This window comes from Pleurodeles waltl, chromosome 3_1 (assembly GCF_031143425.1).
Source record: "Pleurodeles waltl isolate 20211129_DDA chromosome 3_1, aPleWal1.hap1.20221129, whole genome shotgun sequence".
Taxonomy (NCBI): Eukaryota; Metazoa; Chordata; class Amphibia; order Caudata; family Salamandridae; genus Pleurodeles; species Pleurodeles waltl.
The window spans coordinates 1,562,615,385-1,562,634,719 of NC_090440.1; the positions used below are offsets into that span (position 1 = coordinate 1,562,615,385).

Below are 19,335 nucleotides of genomic sequence, written 5' to 3' on the forward strand. Positions count from 1 at the left end.
CGTAAACCTTCCCTTTTCTTACATGTCAGACACCCCTAAGGTAGGCCCTACCTAGCCACAAGGGCAGGGTGCAGTGTATGGTTAAGGTAGGACATACAGTAATGTGTTTTACATGTCCTGACAGTGAAATATTGCTAAAACCGTTTATCACTGTTGCAAGGCCTGTCCCTATCATAGGTGAACATGGGGGCTACCTTTAAATCTGATTGAAGTGTAGATTCCCCCTTTGGAGCGGATGGACATGTGGAGTTTGGGGTCTCTGAGCTCACAATTTAAAAATACATCTTTTAGTAAAGTTCATTTTGAGATTGTGTGTTTGAAAATGCCACTTTTAGAAAGTGAGCATTCTATTGCTTATACCATTTCTGTGACTCTGCCTGTTTGTGGATTCCCTGTCTGGGTCAGTTTGACAGTTGGGCTGGTTGCATCTCACACTAGACAGTGACACAAAAGGAGCTGGGGTGTAGTCTGCATTTCCTGATGAGCCATCTGTGCTAGGAGGGAGGGGAGGAGTGGTCACTTACACCTGAAAGGGCTGTGCCTGTCCTCACACAATGCAGTCTCCAACCCCCTGGTGAGGGTCTGGGGCCTGGCGTGGGCAAGGCAGGATTTCACATTCAAAAAATACTTTACTTTGAAGTAGGCCTACTTCAAAGGAGAAATTGGGTATAAAAAGGGCACCCAAAACCACAGACTTTAGCAACCCTTCTGGAAACAAGAGGAACCTCTGCCTGGAGAAGAGCTGAAGAGCTGAGGAAGAAGAGCTGCCCTGTCTGTGACTGTGCTTTGTGGAGCTATCCTGCAGTTGCTGCTTCTGCCAGAGTAAGAGGGCAAAGACTGGACTTTGTGTGCCTTCCATCTTGAGAAGAACTCTCCAAGGGCTTGATTTAGATCTTGCCTCCTTGTTGTTTGAAGTCTCAGGGACAGCAAAGACTTCTCTCTGCCAGCACCTGGAGTCTCTGGAGAGACTACTTCTCTGCCCTGTGGTGTCCATCCAGTTCCTGGGACCCTGAAAGGAGAAGCTGGCAGCCTAAGAGGAAGAAATCCACGCACAGAGCGCCATGCGGGGAAAAGATTGACACGACTCCGACCTGCGGCTGAAAAAAATGACGCGCCTGCGGCTGAGAATCGACGCGCCGCCGGAAACGCCACCAAAGAATCGACTCACGGAGCAGGAGAAATAACGCACAGTATCGCTGACGGAGGCTGGGAGATCGCATCCCACGCTGCAGGGTTTTTGGATCATCGTGCGGCTGGATTTCTGACGCGAACCACTGTGTGCACGCAAAAACAACACAAGGCCTGCCTGGACCTGTGTGCTGACCAAATCGACGCATCACTCTCCTGCGGAGAGAAGAACCGACGCACGCCGACTCAACAGAAGGGAGAAATGACGCAAGGTCTCGCTCGTGAGTGATATTGACGCATCGCAAGCCCTTTTTGACGCACACCCGCCGGTGCGGGGTTATTTTTGATGCGCACCAGGTACACTTTCACGCTAGAAGCGCTAGTGTGTGTTGAAAACTACTTCAAGACTCTTTTTGCATTTTTATTGATAACTTGACTTGTGTATTGTGGATTTTTGTCGTTTTGGTCTTGTTTTGTTTAGATAAATATTTCCTATTTTTCTAAACCTGTGTTGTGTCATTTTGTAGTGTTTTCATGAAGTTACTGTGTGTGTTGGTACAAATACTTTACACCTAGCTCTCTGAAGTTAAGCCTACTGCTCTGCCAAGCTACCAAGGGGGTAAGCAGGGATTAGCGGAGGGTGATTCTCTTTTACCCTGACTAGAGAGAAGGTCCTTGCTTGAACAGGGGGTAAACTGACTGTCAACCAAAGACCCCATTCCTAACAGTAATCAATACTATTCAAATTTATCAGGTCAAGTGTTTGATTATTAGTTGTCTAACTTAGTGAGACCAAAAAAGGTGGGTAAAGAAGGTGATGGAAGACTTTCAGGCAACTCTGATAAACACATCAGTTGCACTACAATTACACCACATGTGGATAATAAGTGGTTTAAAGCGACAATTTTCAGCTGGAGGCTCCTTACAGTGCTTAGTTGTTTGGCTTCATAAACTTCACTTTACTGATATTTCCAGATAATTAGTTATCAGTGCCATTTAAGTTTCTTTCTTTCCCCTATGAATCCTGCAACGTAGTGCAATCTTGTGCATGCTCTAGCATTTAAACCATTAAACGTTTGTGACATCTTTGTGGACTAATACTAAAGCCTTGGCTGATGTCTACAGCTCACAACTAAACAACATTTTCACCATCAGCCATATCTTATCATCTTCCCTAGTATACATATGAAGTATACTGTTTGATACTGGATCAGGAAAATTCTGGCCTGGCCCTACCCACCTTAAAAAATATAAGACCATACAATGATGGATCTGTCCCATTGCAGATAAGCACTAGCTGTTAGCCATTACCCATGCCGATTTGTTTGTGGGAAGAGAAAAATATTTAGAGGTGGTCTGATATTTTCAATTTCTGTAAGAAGAGCAGGGTATGGGTCTTAATTCCATTGCAAGTACATTGCAAATAGTTAAAAAGATGTCAATACACCATGTGTATGTCAATTTGATCACTGTAAAGTGAGATTTATAATCTATTTCTATTCCCTTAAAAAAGTAATGGTAGGAGCTATTTTAAATTCTACAGAACTTAATTGGAACATGACATGGTGAAAATGACATATGAAAAGTGACAACAAAGTCAAAGAAAGGTTTATCTTGTGTGGCTAACTTTTGAGTTAAGCTTGTCTCTTTTGTAGAAAACAACAATCTGGGCTTCTCACTAGTAGGTATGTAGCTGTGTGTGTGTGTGAGTGTGTGAATGTGTGTTTGCTGGTTTTAGCAAATAGAGATTCAAATTTTAATGGAAGTGTTCTCTTGAAATGCATTTTGGCTATCAGCTTTGGGCACGGGTGCTTTCAGGAAGAGTTTATCCAAGAGTGGCTGTTATTGAAAAGTTTACCTTTTTAGAAGTGTGTGCTTATAGTGTGTGCAACAAAATGAAAATGTTTTTAATATGTTAACTAAAAGTCATTATAGATAAGCAACTGTACTGGTTAACCAAATGGCATGTAGTTGGGAGCTGGTGGCATTAGAGGTCCTAGTACTTCTCCAGTGTTTCCCCAGAACTCTCTCAACCTTGGACAGTCTTCCCATATATGTAGAATGTTTCCTTTCGACTCAGAACCCCTCCGTCATTCATCAGTTTGCTACACTTTTCTTTATACATAAGAAGTTAATGAGTGACATGACTCCTTCCAGTCAGGAAAAGTGCACTAGGAATCCGAAAATGTTTGTGCATGCATGTTATCATAACACTTTCTGAAGTACAAAGCACATTAAAATGCATACAAATGGCATAAACACGTTTTTAATGCAGTCAATTCAGTCTTTCATAATGTTAGGCACATTACCTCTTGAGACAGCATCTAAGGCACAGCCACATCCTGTTGCTCCCCCACCTATTACAAGCACATCGAATTCTTTTGTATTTTCCAGTGTCATAAGCTGAGCTTCTCTCGATGGAAGTTCATTATCAATAACTTGTCTTACAGGCTCGGCTGCTTCAACGTACGTAATATTGACCTAGAAGAAGAATTGAATACTGGTCTTGAACTATTCTTTTCTTAAGAGACAGTTAAAAACATACTTTTCTGAAAATACTGTGGAATCGGAATGCAGCAAACCATTAGCAGCATGCGTTTATCACTTATTATCAATCTTCTTAATTCTAAAATGATGAACGGTGGCAAAACCAGACGAAGCACAATGGCCACGATTGTAGCCCCAGCATCAGTAACCCCACACCCAGAAGTGCTTATATATCATGGGTGTCAGTACTTTGGACATGTGGGAATACTGGGCCCATCAAAGACTGTGGCTGAAAAGGGACAATCAGGAGGAATGAGTGTTTCTGCACCCATACCACATAATCATGATTTGCGGCAGTTTCCCTTTCACACTTATCACCTTAGCAGAATAAACGTTCATGGAAGCAAACACCAGGGATGTAGTATTCCCATACACCTAGCAATTGTAGATTTGACCACAAACACTGTTTTTCCAACCCAATCATTAGGAATGACAACCAATGCAATGGGACTACGTTTTAAAAGAGATCAATTTCGATGATTAGACAATAAATTGCAGGAAAGTTTTAGAGCACGGCTTTACATCCCATCCCACAAGTATGAAAATTCATCAGCTGCTACTGGTCAAAGATAATTGTGTTCATGAAAATATGTTTAAGACAATTTATCTGTGAAGCAAAATCCAGAGTTTAATACAGCCACGTGCAAAATGACACCCCTGATTTTTTACTTTTTTGATTTAAGTAGGTGCATAATCACACCTATTTGTGTGTCTACACGCCACCTGTTCTTACACTAGCAGTTTAGTAGCAATGTTATGAAGAGTTAGCAATACGCAAATTAGTGTCCTGTAATCTTTGCACAATCGTGGGTGTTATCTGCACACCCAGTAAATAGAAATTCCACTGGGTGTACTACACAGCAGGTGCACAATTACTGCGCCATTCAGTTTCAAACTTCAGAATATGGGATAATGTACTAACTGCATGAATCGCCTCCCGTTCCTAGCTGTGCAAACACAGTATTACACCATTTGCCTGCATGCTTTACCTACAGTAGATCCTGCTAGAGAACATCATGGATGTTCAGAAAATAAAGTTCAACCACCCTGGAAGTTATTTCCTATACTTCCAACATTGCTGCCACACGGAGTACAGACTAAATGTGACAGCCATCTTGGAAAAACATTAAGTTCCATTTAGCCATCTTGGAAGTATAGAAATTAAAGTTCAGCACTATGGTTGTTATTTTCTATTCTTCCAAGATGGCTACAACATTGAGTTTACATGCTGCGTGCTAGTCATCTTTGAGCATATGAAATAACAACCCAAGGTGATTGCCCTTCGCTATTTGCTTTGCCAAGAGCGGTCAGCAAAGACAAAGCCAATACCGACAGCCAGCAAACAAACACTGGAAAGCAAGACAACACTTGAGTTAGCTCATGAGAGTGCAGTGAAGGGAGTTATGGGTGCACATATCACCACAGCTAGGGAATGATCGTGATTATGATATATGTAAAATCACTAAGTCAGAAAAAAAAGAAAAAAAAAAAAAAGAAAAAAAACACTTTCCTGGTTTGAGGAAATATAACAAATATATGGTCCCATCTTGCCATCACAGATTTATGTCAATTTTTACAAACCAATCAAGGGCCTAAACGCAATGGGGATTGAAGCTGTTTTATGGTGGAACAGAGGTGGAAGTTGCACAAGTACAATGATCCTATTCAGGAGTTAGGAGCACAGACGTTTCTACAGGAACTGAAAAAGCTCAAAACGATTAGACAAGGCAAAACGTACTTCTGTAAGAAGAAGGTGACGCAAAGGAAGTAATCTCCAGGTGAGCGTGCATGTGAACCCATAGCAGGTTGCAGATGCATGCTCACACTCCTACACCTGCTCCTGCTAATACCCTTACTCGGTCTCAACTTCAGCACAACTCAACTACTACAAAAAAGAACATTATGGAAGATAAAGAATACAATGTTTTGCAGTTATGGTACCATTCAAGTTTGATGGAGTTTTATTACTTTTGTTTCTCATCCTTGCTGTTTTAAATTACGGGATCAGGCTTAGGGGTTCACGACTGAGGCAATATTGCTCTTCATGACACACACTAGGTCCAACAGGAGTTTACCAAGAAAGCACCTAGATGCTGTCAATTATCAATAGCTATGAACGGGGTCATTTTTACCTTTAGGGAGAAGGAGGAAGTTGGGGAGGGTCCCGCATCTCACATGTATGTAGGGATGGTAGGGCAGTATTTTGGAAAGGTAGGCTGATATTATACAATAAAAACAGCATAGGAACAAACAATGAAATTGTTAGGAATGATTTAATAGCCATAGTACAATTACTGTGAAGATATGCGGGTACTTTACTCAATATACATAAATTATTATTAATAAACTGAGCATATTAAGCATCAACATCAGAACAGAATAATCTCCATAAAAGCAGAATAGTTTCAAAAGGGATCGTTGTTCATAATGGCAGGTTAATTTGTATGCAAGAAACACAAAGCATATAAAGATACATCATTTTTAGACAAATGGGATACAACATATTAGCATGTACTTCTCAATAGGCCTCTATCCGATAGATAGCAATTCTCAGTAAGAAACGGAATAATGTACAGCTCTCAAGCAGATTACAAACACACAAAAGTGGCTGAAACTAGAACAGCACTCAAGGACCAGCTAACGTTTGAAATTTAACATGCAACTTATAGACACAGTAATAGCCATCGCACCAAGGAAAAATTTAGATCACTCATAGAATCAACCATAAAAGCAGCAGACGCCTGTTTGGCTGGGAAGGGAAGGATAATGGAATATAGTGAGTCCATCAATCAAGTGCTAGCATATAAAATCAAAGAACACATCAGCATTATTAGTATCCAAGAAAGTAAGGATTCTAGGGAGCATATTTGTAGGAAACCGTCAGATGTACTGTACTGCCATTTGATAAAGTTTGTTTTGACCAATGACTTTGTGTTTCACCACTGCGCATATTAGTTGCTCAATGTTCACATTGTATGTTTTGTTCAGTTTAGCCGCCTATGGGCTTTGACATTGCATTAGCCATTACTTTCTGTATTCAGTTTAGCCGCCTATGGGCTTTGACATTGCATTAGTCATTACATTCTGTATTCTGCCTATTGGCTTTGACATGCTGTATCCAGTCTAGCCGCCTATTGGCTTTGACATTGCATTCCTATTGGCTTTGACATGATGTATTCAGTTTAGCTGCCTATTGACTTTGACATGCTATTAGATATTCTGCCTATTGGCTTTGACATGATATTATACATTACATTTTGTATTCAGCTCAGCTGCCTATTGGCTTTGACATATTATACATTGCATTTTGTATTCAGCTCAGCTGCCTATGGGCTTTTGACATGATATAAGACATTGCATTTTGTATTCAGCTTAGATGCTTATTGGCTTTGACATGACACTAGACATTGCATTTGATATTTAGGTTAGCTGCCCATTGCCTTTAACGTGGAGTTAGACATTGCAGTTGAGAATCCAAGCTGTATTTTTCCAAGCTGTGTTTTTGCACCAGAGAACCAAGATGTTTTTCTCACAGTAGACTAGACATGATAAGAGAGAGTACATGGGTGTTTTTCTCTCCGCTTGAGCTTGGGAACAGGAGTAGTCTTGGAGACCTGGCCAGTCTCCAAAAGGCTTGCTCAGTTTTCCAGGTCTGAGAGGAGGGGGCACACCTTTGTAACGAATGACACAGGCTGCAGAGAGTCAGATTCGAATCTGCCGGACCTCGTGCTGGAGCTTGGCGCCAGCTGGCAGCAATCCCGTGTGGGTAGATGAATCTCTTTCTCGCGGCTGACAGGGGTCATCAGCTTGCAGACCTTAGAAAGATGAAGCTGTAAATAGTTTCCCACACGGTGAAGTATTTGTTTTGCTTTGCATTCAATATCTTATAAATATAACCGGCTGTGTATATTGCAAACTGATATATTTTGTTTGATTAACGCGGGCTTGAAAGCTACTAATTCGTCATACATAAAAATTGTGGTTGGGGAAGAATTAACAACAATAAAAGTCTTCTTTGAACTCAGAAGTGCATTTCTAGTGGTTTATGTTAGTGCTTAGAAACTAGATAAGAGGAAAGCACTACAATTGGTACCAGAAGTGGGGCGTCGGTCATTAAGAGGTGATTAAGAGGGTGTTGACGAGTTGGTAGATTTCTAAGTGCACACTTTAAAAGTGTAATTGTTTCTGTTGTTTGGAGAATTACAGAAATTGTTTTTTTTGGAGAATCACAGTAGCACGGCAGACCATGTCTGAGAATGCATGTGTTGGTAAACTGCCCGATGGTGCTCGGAAAAACTGAATTGTTTTCTGTTTGGGGAATTACAGATAGTGTTTTGAGAAATAATTTCTGTTGTACATATGTAGAAAAAGTGTCTTTTGGAAGTAATGATGACAGAAAGGTCTGGATACCTTTATCTGCTTACAGAGAAATGCAGGAAGTTGGAACATGAAAATAGGAATTTACGTGAGCAAATTAGCCAGGATACAATAATTCAAAATAATGCTGAAAGTTATAAAAATGCTGTTTTTGAAGAATCTTTCTTGTCCCATTCCAGTAATGAGGGGGTTAAGACAGCTCCGAGCTGCACTGAGTTTCCGTGTGAGCCAGGGTTTTTGGCAGCCAAAATGCATTCCTTAACTGATAACACGTAAAACGAAAGATTTTAGAGCAAGAGCCGACTTTCATTAGCTTGTTTGATTTTTGGAAAAAGAATAGCCCTCATTTGAGAGAAATCCTAACACTTTTGTATATGGTCACTGTGAAAAATTATATGCAGCTGCGCGCTTGTGATTTGGCAAATGAAATAATGCAGACTTTAGGTTTCTGCGCAGTGCAAGAAGGAAATACTTATGTACATTTAAATCATGAACAAGGAAAGAAAATAGTGCCCCTAGCTAGAATCATACAATGGATCTGGTACTTGCAAGACAGGGCTAGAGTACCACCGGTAAAAGAGTTACCAATGAAGTTGAGTGCACCATTTGAATTCGTGTCCACTGAAGATAAAAAGCATGTTTGTTTTACTAATGATTCATTGACTGAAATGTTGTTTTCTGGCACCGTAGAAGGAACAGCGTTGTATAATGGGTGTCAGATTTTAAAGCAAGAGCTACGTGAGATGTGTCATTTTTACGCTGATTTTTGGTCCATTGCTAATGTTTTAGCACCTAACTGGTTCAATTACCTTGCAGATGTTAATGAGAAAAATTCAGAGAGAGAAGTGTTCACCCAGAATTCTGCCTTAGTGGGGATGGCTAAGTGGGTGCCCCAGAAATGTGAACAGCTGAGAGAAAAAGCCACTTACAGGTGGCAGAGATGAGAGAGATGCACATTCCCCTAGATTTGATAAAAACTGTGCAGCACGCACAAAAGCAATCTGTCATGCAAGCAGTCACAGAGCAGTTGGGGAGAGGAAAGTTACCAGAACAGAAATTGATCAGGTTTTAGGGAGAGTGATTGCTGCAAATTACCAAGGAAAAATCGAAATTATGCTGATACCTAGAAAAGAATCTGATTCATTCATACAAATTGGAGACAGAATGGCCCAAATTGACAAAAGTGCAGTGAATGGAGGTTTGGTAAAGAATGAGTCTGCCCCAGCCCTTCTGACAGTGCAAGAAAAGGGAAGCTGTGGCGCAGCAGATAAAAACCTCAGTGCTGATGTGTGGGCTGAAGCCCCAAGTGATCCTCCAGAACCTGCAGAAAATATAACAAAGGGCCTCAAAAACGTCCTGCTGATTATAAAACAGGGAAAGGAAGAGGAAGGGTGCAGTTTAAATGAAAAATGTTATTTGCAAGAAAAGTCATACTTGTTTCTTTTGCAGATCCTACCACGTTTCGCCACTGTCCCTGAGTGTGCTGTGTGGTCCCCCTTCCGGTGTGTGCGTGTGGGGTCGGGGAAGGGACCGAATCCCCAACCTGAACCTGGCTGAGTAAAGTGCCAGCACCATGGATCCATTTTGCGCAAACTGCGCCTTCAGTTCAAGTTCAACTTGTTTGATTGCATTCTTCCACTGGAACTAAGCTGTGTTTTTTTTTTTCCCCTCTCGTATGGAACTCTGACTTTTGCTTATCTTCCAGAAAACCTTTCAGGTGGACCGTGCACCTTTACATGAGCAGAACTCATGCCACATCAAATTGCTAACACTGTTGAATTGGAGACTCATTCAGAGTATAAAAATTGCCCAGTCTTTTCTATGTAGATGTATCTGATGTGAAAGGTTATGAGATCAATGTGTTAATTCACTTCTATTGCTTTACAGGGATTGCTTTGATCATTCAAATCTGATTTGCTGATAATGTTTTTTTTTGTGCTGATGTTTTTTGTTTTTGTTTGAAACAAGAGATATGTGAAACAAAAATTCATTGGTCAAAGGGCGGAATGTACTGCCATTTGATAAAGTTTGTTTTGACCAATGACTTTGTGTTTCACCACTGCGCATATTAGTTGCTCAATGTTCACATTGTATGTTTTGTTCAGTTTAGCCGCCTATGGGCTTTGACATTGCATTAGCCATTACTTTCTGTATTCAGTTTAGCCGCCTATGGGCTTTGACATTGCATTAGTCATTACATTCTGTATTCTGCCTATTGGCTTTGACATGCTGTATCCAGTCTAGCCGCCTATTGGCTTTGACATTGCATTCCTATTGGCTTTGACATGATGTATTCAGTTTAGCTGCCTATTGACTTTGACATGCTATTAGATATTCTGCCTATTGGCTTTGACATGATATTATACATTACATTTTGTATTCAGCTCAGCTGCCTATTGGCTTTGACATATTATACATTGCATTTTGTATTCAGCTCAGCTGCCTATGGGCTTTTGACATGATATAAGACATTGCATTTTGTATTCAGCTTAGATGCTTATTGGCTTTGACATGACACTAGACATTGCATTTGATATTTAGGTTAGCTGCCCATTGCCTTTAACGTGGAGTTAGACATTGCAGTTGAGAATCCAAGCTGTATTTTTCCAAGCTGTGTTTTTGCACCAGAGAACCAAGATGTTTTTCTCACAGTAGACTAGACATGATAAGAGAGAGTACATGGGTGTTTTTCTCTCCGCTTGAGCTTGGGAACAGGAGTAGTCTTGGAGACCTGGCCAGTCTCCAAAAGGCTTGCTCAGTTTTCCAGGTCTGAGAGGAGGGGGCACACCTTTGTAACGAATGACACAGGCTGCAGAGAGTCAGATTCGAATCTGCCGGACCTCGTGCTGGAGCTTGGCACCAGCTGCCAGCAATCCCGTGTGGGTAGATGAATCTCTTTCTCGCGGCTGACAGGGGTCATCAGCTTGCAGACCTTAGAAAGATGAAGCTGTAAATAGTTTCCCACACGGTGAAGTATTTGTTTTGCTTTGCATTCAATATCTTATAAATATAACCGGCTGTGTATATTGCAAACTGATATATTTTGTTTGATTAACGCGGGCTTGAAAGCTACTAATTCGTCATACATAAAAATTGTGGTTGGGGAAGAATTAACAACAATAAAAGTCTTCTTTGAACTCAGAAGTGCATTTCTAGTGGTTTATGTTAGTGCTTAGAAACTAGATAAGAGGAAAGCACTACATGTACTTAATACATTTTAGGAATTCTATTACTTGGAAGGACACAACTGCCACAAATGGGCAGGTGGATATGGATTGTACAATCACACTTACAGATGTCAGGCAAGCAGTTGATTGCCTACATGGTGGTAAGGCAGCAGGACCCAAAACCATTCCATTGGAATTCTACAAAACCTTCAAAGCAGAACCTGCACCAATAATTTAACTTGTGGCTCATTCAATTGATTCTGATTCATGATTCTTGGAACAACATTAATATTGCAGGATTTTTTAGGAAGAATAAACACGCAAATGAACGTCAGTCCTACCATCCAATCTCCTTTATAAACAAGAATGCTAAACTCTGCTCTAAAGTGGTTCATGTCTGAATTGTCAAAAATCATAGACCAACTGGTGAGCCCCAAACAGCATGAGTACATACCAGGTCAGATATGACGGTGCACATATGCAACATTATTTTATTATTTGATGTTGCCTGGACACTCAATAAGAATACATGTATGATAATGCTCCATGAGAAAGCATTCCACTGAGTGTCCTGGCATTACTTAAGGATGGTTACTGCAAAAATGGGGTTTAGCAGTACAAGAATCAGCTGAATACAGGCTTTATATATGCAGCTCAGTGCCGTTGTGGTACTGATGATTAAAAACAAAAAACAAAAATACGAATTTGTTGAAAGTCACTACGGAACACACCTGGGCTGCCAACTATCGCCTTTCCTATTTGCTATATATTTTGAAACATACAAACAGTCCATCAAGGCAAATTGCGAAATAACTCCAGTCATCCTAAATAATAGAAGCGTGAGAATACCCATATAAGCAGATAATATTGCAGTGTATTCAGACAATTTATCTACATCTATAGCTGCTATAGAACATGTACACAGTCTGGTCAGTTATCGGGCTACTGACTAAATGCTGATATAACCCATATTATACTGGATTACACACCCACTCATACAGAAGTAAGAATGGATGAAGAAGCAACATATTTAGGTAGGCGGATATGCAGCAATGTCACCTACATTGTGAAAATCAATCTGGAAAAATTATTAGACAATAGTTAGCTTTACAATTGAAACTGGATATCTTATAAGCGGCTGGGTAGATATAACATTATTAAAATATTCATATAACCCAAACTCTTGTATCCGTTTAGATCCATACCTTTGCATATGCCTAAAATCTATTTCAGGCATAGTGATTCAGCCATTAATAATATTATCTAAACTTATTGTAAAATAAGGAGGACTGTATATGTTATGAAATTACCAATCCAGAGAGGTCAGCTGGTCTTCCAGACTTTTTAAAATATATTTATTTTTAATTTTGTATGAATAAATGCAGTAAAATAACATCAACGAACAAGACAATGTCTTCTGGACTTTAAGTTATACTATTGGCTTGTCCACGGCCCAAAGAACATCTGATTTAGGTTCAGAAAGGGACAGAAAATTTACTACCATGTTTCAGATGGGGTTCAGTCAGTATTTCGAGAAAAATTTATGTTTAGCAGTAGAAGATCCAAATTATTTAGGTTCATGATTGGTATAATCAATATCTGGTCGCTTGAAGCCTACCAATTGACAGATATTCTACTTTCTGCGGAAACCAACTAGTCTCTGGTATTTTTCATGACTGCACGGTAAAGTCATAAGCAAAACAAGGGCTGGTCACAACTGGCCAACAGTTTCATAGCGGTGTGTGGTAGAGATTCCAAAACTTGAAGAATGAATTTTCGCTGCCGAAATAACACTTTAAATATTTGCAGGTGCACAATTTTAATCTTACAAAATCTGGGATATATATATATATATATATATATATATATAACGTCACCATTATCAATTCAACTTTACACCTAAGATCCCAGTATTCTATAACACCTTCATTAGATATTTCACCCTCCCTCCCCCTCACCAACCCCTAGAAACTTTGTAAGTAGAACTACCGTGAGGACAACTTAGAAAATGCAGACGAACTGCAGATGTTTTCGTGGCCATTGCTTAACAGAATTTTGTAAAAAGAATCTCAGATCTATCGATTCCAGATGTTATTTTGAAAACAAAAAAATAATTCTTCGAATCAATAACAGTAATTTAACAGCACAACATATTTTTAAGACAAATGCCATATCTAGCCTAGGTATAGCCCTAGAATCGATTAATCTGTACCCTCCAAATTTTTAAATGGTGGAATCTGATAAACCATAATTATGAAATGGAAGCCCCTTTGTAGACAAAAGGCAAACAGGTGAAACGGGTGATTTACAATGAATGATGATCTGCACTATATATATATATATATATATATATATATATATATATATATATATACACACACACATACATATACCTTCATTATTGCTTTACTACCTCACACAGTAATCTGCATAGACAACTGCTAAGTATTTGTTTGTTCTTATGCCAATAAAGAAGTCCAAGCAGGATTAAACACTTCATAAATACAACACTCAAATATTGTGAGCTTGTTAAATTAAATGATCCAATGATTGAATGCTAAAAAGTATTTTTTAAAAACTTCCAATAAGTGAACTAAGAGGCAAGTAAATGGTCATATGTGGCCTATATGTGGTCTAGATTCTTATTATAGATGAATCAACATTATATGCTATTGAATTAAACATGACGTTTCTGTACAGCACTGTGTAACATTACATGTGTAATATAGTTCTACATTGCCATCTCAGAGTTCTATAGACACTTGCAAACCATTCTACTTTTGGCCTTGTGATTCATGATATTACCTGAGCCCCTTGATGGCAATACAGGATCATGCCACAAGTTACCTCGTATGTATGAAGGTCCTGTATTGCCATCATGCGTTTCTGTAGCCACAAACTACATTGTCAATGGATGAGTAGTTCAAAAATTGCGACAGCTCCGGTGCAGTGAGCTCTGCAGACTTGTGGGTTGGAAGCACGGCCTGATTGAGGTCCAAGCTCATAGCTCAATCCACTTCAGGTATGCCCAAAGGTCCACAAAAGAAGCACAACTTCATTAATGACATCACTGTCAATACACAATAGATTTTGTTCTTTACTGAAAGCACATGACATTGTGGAACTGATACCTAGGTTTGTTTCTAATAATTATCTGGCATACTATTCATTTTACTGTAAAGACAGGTCATAATGTGCAATCAATACGTATTGGTGCCTTTTAATGCCAGTTTTATGCCATCTAGTTAACAACTACTACGTTTCAAAGGCAGAAATAAACTTAGCTCAAATAATCTAGCAGAACTCAATTGATGACAGGTGAAGCAGAGGATCAGACTTATATCTTAATACACAAAGTTGTTGGAGAAACTGCCCAGTATACCTATGGGATCAGGCAGCTATGGCTGATTAGGCACTTTCCATTTTAAAAGTGAGAAGGATGGGGGAGGAAGTGCAGCTCACAATCTGCACTTCTCTGTTTTAGAAAGCTATTGTCACCCACCTCGACCTGATGCTATGTGTATCTTCATTCAAAGAAGACACTGAAGACAAGCTTATAGAGGAGGCCCTACCCAAGGACTAGGCAGAGTCCCCCCAGGTCACCCTAACAGTGGGTCTTAGACCATCACACCCGTGAGCTAGTCTGAGGGAAATCAAGCAATGACTTGCACCTGCTGCCCAAGAGACTATCTCTGGGAGGACAAGACTAAATGCAAGTAAACATTAATACTGGTTATTGTTGTGCCCAGCCATTGCAGATCACGAGTCCCAGATCTCATATACAAAAGGATTTTACTAAGAGCCACTATTCAATACATTTTTTCAGTTTTTCTATAACATATCAGAGGTACATAAACACTTGTTTATTGCAAAGTACAAGGACTGCATCAAGTCTGCACAGCTAGACAAGACTGCAACTACCGATAGCATTGTTTAAAGCTATGCAATTGCAACTTGGAAAGGTAAATGTTTGATAAGACTATATTAAAGGATTTTCCAATGTCAAGAAAACATTTAATTCATTTTGCATGCAACACTCATTCTAAATGATTAGATCAATTTTCCCTGTGCTCATGCCCCATTAGACTTGCAAATTTTAAAACGTTCCTAGACATTTGCAACTTATGGTGTAACAGCAAACAAGATCTAATAATTAGTGTCTATTTCTGAAAGAAGTGCATATTTAAAGACCACAGGCAATTAACAGCTAGGTTGTCCTGTAATCATGTACAGTAATAATTTGAGAACGGTGTAGAGCTTCATGCAAATGACTTTATACAGCAGCAACTGCTTACATATTCTTATGCATTATGAAGCCTTCAATAGAACGCTTGCTACAAGAACCAATTTTATTTCAATGTGGTTATTATCGAGGCGGTGCTAAATATCTTTGTATACCTGCAAGAAATCAAGTTCAAATGAATAAACATTTTCCATCGCATAATCTTAAGAAATCATTCTAATGGCCTACTTACTCTGTTTTCCTCCCTGTAATTTAGTTATTTTAACAAGTCTGACTGTATTCCTACAAACAAATAGGATAGCTTGATATCAAAGCAATTGTATGCAACAATAAGGAGAGCGCGCCTAAATCAATCACAAGTCGAGGTAGGGGTGTTCTGGGCACTGTGAAGGAAAACGCACAAAGCAGTTTTCCAAATATATCTTTTAATGCTTATTTCGGTGTATGTAACCATGAAAACATTGAATAGTTCTGTCACTCTACTAGTGATAAAAAAAAAAGCGTTTTGCCACAATGGCGCTTCAGTGTTGAGGAGTGCCATTACAAGATAAGTAGTAGGGCCCAGGGTAGGTAATGACGAAACTGACAGCACCCCCCGACCTTGCATTTCCACTTCTCTGCAGCAAGGTGAAAAGCACGTTGGAGTAAATAGGTCCCAAGGATACTGTATTATGCAAGTCAATACTTTAGCCATGATGGAACAGCGCACTACTTACTAAAGAAAATACAGCATGCTGATTCTGATCTCTTCCTATTCACCAGTGGCAAACATCTGGCTCTACTCTGTCCCAGGTACCAAGAGAGGGGGTGGCCAGCAGTCAAGTCACACTAAGCAGACAACGGTCAGGACAACCCTTCTATAACTCCTTCCTTTAAACTAAGTTCTACACAGCCTCCAAATGTATGGACAGTACTGCACAACTGAATTAACTATGAATAATAATCACTAACCAGATTAGCAGCCACATTTCCATATCTAAGAGAGCATCTAATAGGAAACAGATGACCAAACTATATTTGATATCACAATGCCTATCATTACCTAGACTTGATTGCTATTTTTAAGTCTACCTTGGCAACGTAAAACCTATTGTTACCAAAGATTTTAAATATGCATAGAGTAGGCTTTGGCTTACCAGATGCGTGTTTTTGTCTAACCTAACGATTTTGGCTTTTTGGCATGTAGTTCTTTCTGTCTCCGATGGAGTGTGTGAATTGTAATGAATGAGGGACTACCTAACATCTTGAAGGTACACTGAATCATCATGCATTGACTTATTTTTCTCATTGCTGCAATGTATACGGAAAACAATTATTTTTGGTTTTATTTTTCACTGCAGCTGGCCTTTTGCAATGTTTAATTCAAGACATATTAGAAAGCAAGATCTATTGGTTTTTGCCAGTGCTTGCTTATTTTTAGTAAATATTTTATAACTTAGTTTCTTTACATATTACACATGTTGCTTGAGCCATTTTCAAAGAACTATAAGTGAAAAGGTTAAAACCATCTTTATAGTGCCTGTTTATGCTTTATGTTTGTAAGTTCCTCATTATCAACGTGGTGGTGTTCCTATAACCTAGCAACAGGACTGGAAACAGCTTCCATCGCTGTTTCAATGTAAGGCTTTGTACACGAGTACCACATACATATCTGTACATTAGACGTGGAATGCCTAACCCTGCATATCTTCATGGGTTTCCTTCAATACATATATAGGAAGTAGCCATCACAGCTTAATTTTAGTGGGTGGCATGAGGGCATTGATAATGGCTAAAGACTCTACGTTATCCTCCTCATCATAATCCAATGAGGAGAGCTAGAGAAATTTGTAATCCCAACAGCAAGGACAGCTTTTGATTTGAATTGGGAAGCCAGCTTTCATGTATTCCACCACACTGTGTAGCTCGGTTACGAAGGTCATACAATCATGTTTAGAGCTCATTCTGCAAGAGAAATCATGACCTTTACTGCATTTGAGGCCAGGGCAAAATTATAAGATATCGAAGACCGCTGACTGGTCAGGAGATTCCATTTTTTTAGGCTACATTCAGATGTCCACATCGATTCTTGCATTGCTTCAAATTAGTATATAATCATCCTTTGGGTCTTCATATTGAATGACAACTTCTACAAGGACTTAAATCTGAATTATATTCACAACACATTTATATTATTCTGCCTGTCTGCGTTAGAAGAACAAGTTACTTAACTCTTGGCAACACTTTATCTGGAAGAGACTCTCTAGCCCCAGATTCCCTACCTTAGAATATTCCCCAGGTGTCAGACTGGACCCGGAAAATCTTGAGCAGTACCTCTGCATGCCAGTAGGTGGCATCGATTGGCTCCATGTCAGCTGCATCCGCACTGAAAGTGACATGCGTAGTACCTACATAGGCACCACCCCAGCTTGCTGCTGACAGTTTCTTTTTTGGGACATGTCTCCATCAGAAGCATGGAGACATATCAGAAGGCTAATGGACCAGTGTGCAGATGCTAAGGACATAAAGCAATATTATAGGCAGGAAAAAACAGTTTGCAGATGTGGGGAGGTTGGGAGGATCGATAAGGATTCTACAGCTACACAGAGTCTCTACCAGAGAAGGCATTCCCATAGGTAAGTAACTTGTTCATCTGATAGAAGCTTCTAACTGCAGATTCCCTACCTTAGATATATACCAAAGCATACCTCCCTCGAGGTTGGTCTGCGAACAGGTTCAGGCCAAAAGGTCATGGAGAACCAGGCAATATAGTGAGGTGAGAGAAAAACAGGCAAAATACCAGTCACGACAGACCTGACTATCAAGACAGCAGTGTTTGGTAAACTTGTGCAAAGAAGCCCAGATAGCAATCTGACAGATGTTCAGCACAGGGACTCCCCAAGCTAACACAAGCCCTCAGAGGGGTGTTTTTTTGCCAGTACACAGCAGATTTTAATGCAAAGCTCAATCTATCTTGAGACAGTTTCTACATTGCTGTTCTTTTTTCACTCTGGCGAACCCAACAAAGAGTTGGTTAAAGAGTTGATCATCTCCCCAGCGTTCTCTGATGCAGCCAATGAAGAAAGAAAACACACCTTGTTGGTCCAGGCAAAGGAGTCTCTCCTCCTCCTTAGAAGGGTGAGTCAGAGCGAAGTGTGATGCTGTGGCCAACAATGGTGCAGAGAACCAGTTTGTCTGAGAAGAAGCTGATGGATGGGTGGTGTAGAGTGCCTGCAGCTTGCTAACTCTTCTAGTAAAGTAATGGCCACCAAGAAGACTGTTTTGATCGGCAAGAGACATGCATAGGCTCAAAGTGCAAACAAATCGAAAAGGTTTAAACTAAATTAAGGTCCCATTGGGGCATAAAGAAGTGTTTAGGTGGAAACATATGCTATAGAGCTTTCAGGAAACAAATCTCAGGTGACTTGAAAGGAAGGGCTGAACTGGCAAAGCAAGAAAGCTGAAAGGGTGGAAAGATACCCTTTATCTGAGCCCAAAGCAAAGCCTTGACGGGCTAATGATTAAACAAAAAAGCAATACATTGGACTAAACAGAAGAAAGATCAATATGCTTTTTAGTGCCCCAAGCCACATACATATCCTAATGGCAGGCATATACAGTTTTCGTTTATTGACATCTGGCTGCTGGTATAGCTTCACAGCCCTCAGAGGGGAGCTCCAAAACTGTCAACTGCTGCTGCTCAATCTCCAGGAATGAGACAAAATGAGTCTCAAGCGAGAGCTGCTTGGAAAACTCCAACACACAGAAGTGCTGATCTTGCCCGTTCTCAGCAGTGGTCAACAGATCTAATCGAGGTTCTCCCCAGTGGCGTAAAAGACCTAGCACTACCCCTGGATGGAGGTGCCATTCGTGAGCCACAAGGCATAGACAGCA

The 19,335-nt window shown here is 40.0% G+C and overlaps 1 protein-coding gene across 1 annotated transcript in view; it reads right to left on the minus strand.

The window, feature by feature from the left end:
• Positions 1-19,335, minus strand: part of GPD2 (glycerol-3-phosphate dehydrogenase 2) — a 1,016,859-nt gene that overhangs the window by 686,689 nt on the left and 310,835 nt on the right. The window contains exon 3 of the mRNA XM_069225155.1: positions 3,438-3,609. Coding sequence (XP_069081256.1) covers positions 3,438-3,609 — 172 coding nt within the window. The remainder of the gene's footprint in view (positions 1-3,437; positions 3,610-19,335) is intronic.